At 37.9% G+C, this 9,693-nt stretch overlaps 3 protein-coding genes across 3 annotated transcripts; all 3 read left to right on the top strand.

Annotated features, from left to right (window-relative positions):
- The first annotated feature begins 767 nt into the window (after positions 1-767).
- LOC140180275 (uncharacterized) lies at positions 768-1,443 on the top strand. The gene is made up of 2 exons (XM_072220731.1): positions 768-1,011; positions 1,115-1,443. The coding sequence occupies exons 1-2, from the start codon at positions 768-770 to the stop codon at positions 1,441-1,443; spliced, it is 573 nt and encodes a 190-aa protein (XP_072076832.1).
- Positions 1,444-4,685: 3,242 nt separating this feature from the next.
- On the top strand, positions 4,686-5,712 carry LOC140180274 (uncharacterized). Its single transcript, XM_072220730.1, has 2 exons — positions 4,686-5,178; positions 5,615-5,712. The coding sequence occupies exons 1-2, from the start codon at positions 4,686-4,688 to the stop codon at positions 5,710-5,712; spliced, it is 591 nt and encodes a 196-aa protein (XP_072076831.1).
- A 1,262-nt stretch (positions 5,713-6,974) lies between these two features.
- On the top strand, positions 6,975-9,354 carry LOC112757662 (inositol transporter 1-like). The gene is made up of 5 exons (XM_025806217.2): positions 6,975-7,128; positions 7,224-7,294; positions 7,575-7,910; positions 8,004-8,111; positions 8,521-9,354. Exons 1-5 carry the CDS (start codon positions 6,975-6,977, stop codon positions 9,352-9,354), a joined length of 1,503 nt encoding a protein of 500 aa, XP_025662002.2.
- Positions 9,355-9,693: the final 339 nt, after the last annotated feature.

The following is a 9,693-nucleotide window of genomic DNA, read 5'->3' as shown; positions in this document are numbered from 1 at the left end:
CAGATGCAATAACATATTGGAGGAGTGGAAAATGGCCTTGGCAGGCCCAAAGTCGTCAACAGCTGCGAATCCATCAGTTGGGCCAAGGTTGAAGGAGCGAGGTGGGGTAGCCAGAGTGAGGCATGGGTTTGGGTCCTCCTTTCCAGAATGAGCAGCAGAAGGTAGCGGCGCTCAGTTCCTCTTCGAGGGGGAGAGCGACGCGACTGATAGCAAAAGAAACGGCGAGACGCGGCTGGCGGGGGACATTTGAAGCCGATTGCTCTGCCGAACTGATGCAGATGTGGCTGTTGAGGATGATGAGAGTGCGACTACAGGCGGGACAGGGGTACCAGCAACTATGGATGGTCATGCAGATCATGGCGAAGTGGTGCAACAGGGAGTGGATGACGACGGAGGTGGAGGATATAAGGGGGGTGCTGCAGAGGGAGGATCAATATTGGGGAGTGGTTGTGACGGTAGAAGGATGGCAGCTGAACATGAAGATGGTGGCTATGGAAGGAATCATCCTGGGAACGAGGATGTCACTAATGAAGTAGAGGACAGTGATAGTCAGAGCTCAGAATTGCGGGAACAGTTGCTGGAAAACGGAAGGACTTGGGAGCTGGCCAAAGAGTCAGGTGCTATATTGTATAATGAAGAGGATGCCATTATGGCAATCTTTTAGGCACAAAATGAAGAAATAGCTCACAAAAGAAAAGTGGCAAAGCAGAAGGAAAAGATGAGACGGTGCAGACCCAAAAAAAAACAAGTGTGTACAAAAAATTTAAATGAATTTTAGTGCATGGAATGTTAGGGGTTTATGGGGTGACGGGAAGTTGAGAATGGTGAAGGACTTAAAGAAAAAATATAGTTTAAATATGTTAGGCCTGATTGAGACTAAAAGACAGGTTGTGACGAATTTTGATGTTGCCAGAATATGGGGGAGAGATGATTTAGGCTGGGAGTATGTAAGCTCTGATGGTGCATCTGGTGGGCTGCTGTTAATATGGGATGAATCAGTGTTTAAAATGAGTAACTGCTATAAGGGGGAGAGGTGGCTGTGTATCGAAGGAGTAATGTTTAAAGAGTAGTTTCCATTGCGCTTTTGTATTGGTCTATGGTCCTCATAATATAGATGAGAAGTGTCATGTTTGGGAGGAGCTAAGCTATATAGCTGGGTTATGTCAGGTCCCTTGTTGTTTTATGGGAGATTTTAATGAGATAGTACATGTGGAGGAAAGAAAAGGTGCAACTACTGTACCTCGATCAGGGAAAGAATTCAGGAATTGGATACAAGATATGCAATTAGTAGATTTGGCACTCACTGATTGCGATTTTACATGGTTTCGAGGTCGCTCTTGCAGTCATATAGATAGAGCTCTGGTTAATGTGGAGTGGCTAGAAGTGTTTCCAGAAACTTGGTTACGAGGGGGCCAAGGGAATTGTCAGATCATTGCCCCATAATACTGGAGGACAAAAAGCTGAGGGGAGGTCCAAGGCCGTTCCAAAGTCTAGATTCGTGGTTTACACATGATGGATTTCTCAGTATGGTTAAAGAGGAATGGAGAGGTTTGGGGGAGATACAGTTCACAGATAAGTTGAAGGCACTGACAATACCGCTAGGGAGATGTGATGAACGGATTTTTGCTAGTAAAGAATTCACAATAAATTCCCGTTGCAAGTATAGTTTCTAAACCAACAATAATCCTTTCATACAAAAATTTGGTTGTCACTAAAACAAACCCAAAAAAATTAAACCAAAGTATTTAAACCTCGGGTCGTCTCTCAAGGAATTGCAGGGAAGTGTACTTATAATTGGTTATGGAAAAGTATCTTTTTGGATTTTTGAAATAAGGAACAAGAAAAATAAATTGCAAGAAATTAAATTAATAACTAAGAAAACTCTTGGCAAGGTATGAAAATTAGACGTCCTATCCTAGTTATCCTAATCAATTGTGATGAGAATTGTCCATTGCTACCACTTAGTTAACCTCTAACTATGAAGGAAGGTCAAGTGGATGAATCAATTTGATTCCTCAAGTCCTAGTCAACTCCTAAGGAAAGACTAAATTTAGAGGGATCCAAATCAACTAGTAACTTTCAATTATCAATCAACAAAGGAGTTTGATAACTCAAGAGTCTCCAATTACTCAACCAAAGCCAAAAGGAGAGAAATCTACTCTAAAGCCCAACCAAGAATTTTATCAAACACTTGGAAGGCATAATATAAAGACATAGAAATTAATAAGAGATAATAAAACCTAAACAACTAATTGAAAGTATCAATAACATAAATTGAAGAAAGCAATCATAAATATAAAATACCTCAAATTGCATTAAATAGAGAATCAAATCTAACATGAGAATCCATAAACTAAAATAGCAACATAAAGAGATCAACAAAAAAAATAGATAACTAAAGTGCTAGAGCTAATAAGAGTAGAAGAAAACTAAATTAAAGTAAAATAGAAATATGAAATTGAGAAGAATTAAAGCTAAGAATCCTAAAACCTAGAGAGAGGCTAAAAATTATGTGAATGAAAGTTGTGTGAATGAATGAATGATTCCCCCCACTCTGCAGCCTCTAATCTGTATTTTCTAGGCCGAGAACTGGGTCAAAAACAGCCCAGAAATCGCTGGGGGTGAATTTTGATACGCTGAATTTTCGTAGATGCACGCGTGCGTGCCGCTTATCTGCTGAGTAACCATGGCAAATTATATATCATTTCGAAGCCCCGGATGTTTGCTTTCCAACGCAACTGGAACCGTCTCATTTGGACCTCTATGGCTCAAGTTATGATAGATTTAGTACGAAGAGGTCAGGCTGGACAGCTTAGCAATTCCTTCAATTTCTTGTATTCTTTCCAATTTTGCATGCTTCCTTTCTGTTCTCTAAGGAATTCCTGCCCTATAAACCCTGAAAACACTTAACACACATATCACGACATCGAATGGTAATAAGAGAGGATTAATAATTAGCAATTTTAAGGCCAAAGAAGCATGTTTTTAATCAAAGCCCAGAATTAGGAAGGAAAATGTAAAACTTGCAAATTATATGAATAAGTGAGTAAAGAATTGATAAAAACCACTCAAATTAGCACAAGATAAACCATAAAATAGTAGTTTATCAAGATGACACAAGGCTAATTTTGGGGAGATGGACAGTAAGATCACAAAGTTTGAGGAAGAAATCAAGAGAGTTGATGATATAGTTAGCAATGGAGTATATGATACCACGATGGAGGCTAGAAGAAAGGTGCTGGTTACTTGTTGTGAGAGATGGTATGTAAGGAAGGAAATGCATTGGAAACAGATGTCTCGGTCTCGGCACGCGAAGGAGATGGACTAAAATACAAGATACTTTCACAATATGGCTTCAGCAAGAAGATGGAACAATAAGATTGATACACTAGTGATAAACGGTAGAACGGTCAGAAATCAAGCGAGAATCAAGATAGCCATCAGAGAGTTTTACAAGGAATTATATCATCAGGAAGCTACTCCAATGATGGGCTTTAGAGATGGTCTGGTGGGAAAGATAGATGAGGATGATGCTATGACCTTAGAGAGGATGCCGTCGGCTGAGAAGATCAGAGAGGCTGTGTGGGACTGCGAGTCCTCTAAGGTGCCAGGCTGTGATGGTACAACATGAAGTTCATTAAGAGATGCTGGGATGAGATTGGACCTAAATTTATGACAGCAGCGATGGGGTTCTTTAATTCTTTCAGGTTACCGACTGATAGCAATATTGCTTGGGTGGCATTGGCTCCAAAGTTCATTGGTGCAAAGGAGATCAAAGACTTGAGACCTATTAGTATGGTGGGGTGCATCTACAAGGTCATCTCAAAGGTGCTAGTCAAGAGGATGAGATCAGTGATGCCAGGGTTAATAGGGGAGACTCAGAGTGCGTTCGTCAAGGGAAGGAAAATACACAATGGGGCACTTATTGCATGTGAAACAGTAAACTGGCTTAAACAGAGAAAAAAGGAAGCAGCAATAATCAAGATAGATTTCTAGAAAGCATATGACAGAGTCAAATGGAGCTTTGTGGACTTGGTATTACAAAAGATGGGCTTCGGGCATAAATGGAGAGCTTGGGTTATGGAGTGTGTGGCCACTGCATCTATGTCAGTATTGATAAATGGGTCACCATCTAAGCCTTTCAAAATGGAAAGAGGTTTGAGACAAGGTGACCCGCTTTCTCCCTTCTTATTTATACTGGTTATGGATGTGCTACATTGAATGGTTGGAGAGGCGATCAGGAATGGACGTATATTACCGTTGTTGGTGGGTAGGGATAGCATAGAATTGTCGCACCTTCAGTTTGCTGATGATACTATTCTGTTCTGCCCACCAGAAGAGGAGACTATTAAGAATTATAAGCGACTTCTGTGATGTTTTGAGTTGATGTCAGGCCTCTGTATTAATTTTGATAAGTCAAGTTTGATTCTGATTAATTGTGAAGAGCAGTGGATACAGCGTATGTGTAACCTTTTGGGTTTTAAGGGGGACACTCTCCCAGTTAAATACCTTGGGATATCCTTAGGAGCAAACCTGAGGTTGGTGAAGACTTGGAAGCCTATTCTGGACAAAGTGGAGGAGAAACTAAGCTTGTGGAAAGCTAAGGTGCTAACAAAGCTGGGAAGTTGGTGCTCATCAAATCAGTATTGAACAGTTTGCCAATGTACTATTTGAGTCTATTTAAGATGCCGAAAGCTGTTGCTGAGAAGTTAATTTCACTACAGAGAAGATTCATGTGGAGTAAGGAAGATGATAGGAATGGTATGGCATTAGTTAGATGGGAAATGGTACAGGCTCCAAAGAAACTAGGTAGCTTGGGAGTTGGTGATGCAATGATTCAGAAATCAACATTGTTGTTTAAGTGGTGGTGGTGGTTTGCAAAGGAAGAGTGCCCGTTGTGGAAGAAAATTGTATGTTCATGTAATAATCTGAATTCCAATGAGCTACTGTCAACTCAACCACTACCTACAAGAGGAGGCCCATGGAAGGATATATGCCAGTTGCACATCATGAATGAACGTATAAGGGATAAGATGGTTACAAGTTTGTCCATGGAGATTGGTGATGGGCAACGGACTAAGTTTTGGGAGGGTGTATGGCTACTATGTGGATCTCTGAAAGACCGGTTCCCGAGGCTTTTCTCTGTTTCAAACCAATGTGGATCCGTTATTGGGGATTGTGGGTTTTGGGATGGGATAGAGTGGATTTGGAATTTCCAACGGAGGCACGAGCCTTTTTAGTGGGAATTGGAGCTTCTAAGTCAATTACATGAGGCTTTGAGACCGATGAAATTAGTAAATAACAGAGAGGATCGAGTGGTTTGGAAATATGATAGGAAAGGTGTTTTTTCAACTAACTCATTTGTGCAGGTGATGCAGGTTGAAGCACTCCCAGAGGTGGTAACCAGCTACAGCTTCACAAGGACCATTTGGAAAGGTTTGGTTCACCAAGAGTGGAGCTTTTTGCTTGGTTTGTTTTAATAGGCAGGGTGAACACTAAGGAAAGGCTGAGCTGGTTTGGAATTATCAGACAGGAAGATACTATATGTATGCTATGTAATAATGAATTGGAACATGTATATCACTTGTTTCTAGGATGTGCATTTACGTGGTAGGTGTGGAGTGCTTGGATATCAGGATTTGGTTGTCAATGGTCTTATCTGGGTTCGATGAAAGAGCACTTTCTCAGTTGGAGAGAGGAATCGAGGAGTAAGGAGGATCGTAAGCAGCGGCTGAGGTGCTTGTGTGCGGTCATTTGGAATATATGGATGGAAAGGAATAACAGGCTTTTCCAGAATCAAAGCAGAGGTGTTGAAGAAGTCATTAACATGATCGTGAGAAGCGTTAATGAGTGGAGTGGTGTTGATCCCTTTTGTTGTTGATGGCTATGCCGAAGATGACATGGGGAGTTTATGTGTTTGATTTAGTTATTTAAGTAAGCGTATGCTGCTTGTCTAGCTCTGTTCGCTCTACTGTACTGTGTTGAGCTCTTACTTTCAAAAAAAGAAAGATGACAAATAGAGTTGTTATTAGTTAAGTTAATCTTTATTTAAGTGATTATCCACGGCTTATCTCTTTTACCAGAAGATACTATTTGTTGACCATTGAATAAGAAGGTAATAAGTGCCTATCACATTACATAACAAAATTTTCACCAACTATAAAAAGCCACCAAAGAAATATACTCACAACTCAACTTAGTATAACAAAAAAATAATGTTCCATAACCAATAAAATTTATTATTTTTAATTAATATTAGTAAATATTTTAAAGTTTAAGTACTAAATTTTAAATTTTAAATACTAAAATTAACTCCTAACAATATAAAAATAAAATGTTAGCTAACAGTATTAACTAATATTAATAAAAATTATCTTTAACATTTCTCGTAAGAAAATATATGCAAATAATTTTTATGATTCACATGTATTAATATTTGGATTTAATTTATATAATAAATATCACTGTGAATCAGATTTTTATAGACATCCAACTAACATATCAATACATCAGCAAATAAATTTCACATAACCACCGATTATAGCTTGAAAGGCTCATGAATACTATAAATATATTTTATTAGACAAAAATAGAAAATTATTAAATGGTATCAATACATAAGAATTAAAATAATCTAAATTAAGATAGTTAATATAAGGATCCAAAATGACAGCAATCATGTTAACATATGTAGGTATTTGAGTACAAATTCGTTGTGACAGAGTAATAACGGAAAGTAGGAAAGGAAATAAAAAGAAGGGAGAGTAATCTAGTTGCAAGTTCACATCAACATGAAACTGACCCTTCATAAAAAAAACAAATGTTGTTATCATATATATGCCCATCGACTTTTAAGGGAACAAGAAATCCAACAAAATTTTTAAATTTAACAACTTTATTATCTATAAAACTATGTTAGATCTCACGCATTAACATGCAATTTACAACTAGTTGATAAAAGCAAGCTAGCAACAATGGTGACTGATATGTGCGTGTCGATTAAAGCAGGAAGCTCTGATTATTTGGAGAAACATCCAGAGCGCAGAATATCATTTTCCCAAAATTTTTACATTATTGGAGTTACTTTTGCGGCTGGTATTGGTGGCCTTCTATTTGGTTATGATACTGGTACAGTATACATATATGCGTATTGTCTACCATTTCATTAATTAAGAAAAAAAAAGAAAGAAATGATATAGCATATATTTTGTTTTCATTTGTAGGTGTGATATCTGGCGCTCTCTTGTACATAAAAGATGATTTTGAAGTTGTAAAGAACAGTAGTTTTCTTCAGGTAAAAGAGAGAGTGGATTTTCGTTCATTTTCTTTTAATTCGGTAGCTTGTAATTGTGACCATATAGTTATATGAAACGCAATATGTTCTGGTAGGAGAATTGGTAGGTGGTACGCAATACATCACATTTAAAATTTTTAATGGGAAAAGTATATATATATATAGCATTCGACAACAAAGATAAATTGTGAATTCACGTAACTATGACTATGACACAGTAGGACTAGAGTAGAGTGCCATTTTGCAGCAATTATATGTTCTCATTTTGTTATGTTTGCAGGAACTAATAGTTGCCATGGCCTTAATTGGTGCAATTTTCGGCGCCGCCATTGGTGGTTACATTAATGATTCTTTAGGGCGTAAGGCTGCCACTATTGTGGCAGATATTTGTTTCGCAGTAGGATCACTCTTGATCGCCGTCGCACCAAATCCCACTCTTATCATAGTTGGCCGGTTTTTTGTTGGCCTAGGTGTAGGTTTCGCCTCTGTTACTGCTCCTATGTATATTGCAGAAGTATCACCGTCTGAAATAAGAGGTGGATTAGTTAGTGTCAATTGTCTTATGATCACAACTGGCCAATTTCTTTCCTTTGTCATCAATTATGGTTTGACTAGAGTAAGCATACCCAACTCTTTAGCTAACAATACCAATAGTAATAATTTTGTCTTCATCCATCTTGATTTTCTAAGAGCAAAATTATGTGTGCAGGTTCCTGGAACATGGCGTTGGATGCTTGGAATTGCAGGTACACCAGCTGTTATTCAGTTGGTTCTTATGGTCTTTCTTCCTGAGTCCCCCAGATGGCTATATTTGAAGGTAAATGATAATATAAGATCAATGATCATTCATGTGAAGTTCTCTTTATGCAAAAATTATAGGTAATAACTATTAGATAATTTGATATGTTGAACTAAAGTTAATGCTGGAAACCAATTTTTTTTAAACTAACATCAGCCAATTTTGTTATTTTGTTTATCTTAAATTCTAGATCCTAAAACTTAAATTATAAATATAAAATCTAAAGTTGACTAATGTTAGCTAACTAAAAATTAGTTTCACGTACTTTTTTTCTTAAATAAATTATCATCTAATGATTATCAACTATTATTTTCATATGAAGACAACTTTATGTCATTAGTCACCTATAAAATTTGGGTAAAATAAATCCTTATATTGATTTTTTTTTGGTACAATAATTAAAAGCTTAGTTACTTTTAACTTGCAGAATAGGAAGGAGGAGGCCACCAATGTTCTTTCTAGGATATACCCATCTCCTCGGTTGGAGGACGAAATAGATATTCTTGAAGCTCACATGGAGCAAGAACAAAAGGATAAGGTCAAAGTTAAATACAGTGATGTATTTAAGTTGAAAGAAATCAGAGTTGCGTTCATATGTGGCGCTGGACTTCAAGCATTCCAACAACTTACCGGTATTAGTGTTATAATGTACTATAGCCCAACAATCATTCAATTGGCTGGCTTCAAATCAAACGAATCGGCTTTGTTCTTATCCCTCATTGTTTCTGTAATTAATGCCGGTGGCACAATTATTGGCATTTACCTTATTGACATTGTAGGGCGAAAGAAGCTTACACTTAGTAGCTTAATAGGTGTGGTTGGATCGTTAATCCTACTCTCTGCTTCATGTTATGTTAGAGGGCATGGCAACCCGAGTTTAGTTTATGGATGGCTTGCTGTTGCGGGTTTGGCTTTGTATATTATATTCTTTGCACCTGGAATGGGTCCTGTTCCTTGGGCTGTAAACACAGAGATATACCCTGAAGAGTTTAGAGGAATATGTGGTGGCATGTCTGCAACAATTAATTGGGTTGGTAGTGTCATCATGTCTATTAGCTTCCTTTCTTTTGTGGATGCTATTGGGCTCGGCGAGAGTTTTATGATTCTTTTGGCTGTTGCTTGTGTTGCAATAGTTTTTGTGATTTTCTATATGCCAGAGACAAAAGGATTGACTTTTGAAGAAGTTTCAAATATTTGGAAGGAGAAAGCCTATGGAAAAGATAAAAACATAGAGAGCATGGTTGAGCAAGCAAGTACATGATCAGCAACTTTTTCCAATACGTTTAAGACTTGTGAAAGCACGAAAAGTCATAAAGTTAGCGTTTGAACATGAAATGAAGAAGAAAAAAAATAAAAGGAGAAGAAATGAAAGATGCAATATATATGTGCATGCGCATGTGTCTGTGTCCTTACTGGTAGCTTTGGCCAAAGAGTTCAAAACACCATCCATGTGGTTGGCTATATAGTTGATCAGGATCATGTCTTTTTCCATGGTCCATGGCCCTTTTCTCACTTCCAAATCTTGAGACAGGTTGAGAGAGTGAGAGAGATTTCGGAGGGGGGTGTTAAGGGAGAAGACTCTAGTGACGTGTGTGACAAG

Source organism: Arachis hypogaea, chromosome 16 (assembly GCF_003086295.3).
Source record: "Arachis hypogaea cultivar Tifrunner chromosome 16, arahy.Tifrunner.gnm2.J5K5, whole genome shotgun sequence".
Lineage (NCBI taxonomy): Eukaryota > Viridiplantae > Streptophyta > Magnoliopsida > Fabales > Fabaceae > Arachis > Arachis hypogaea.
This window is presented reverse-complemented; position numbering and strand designations above follow the sequence as displayed.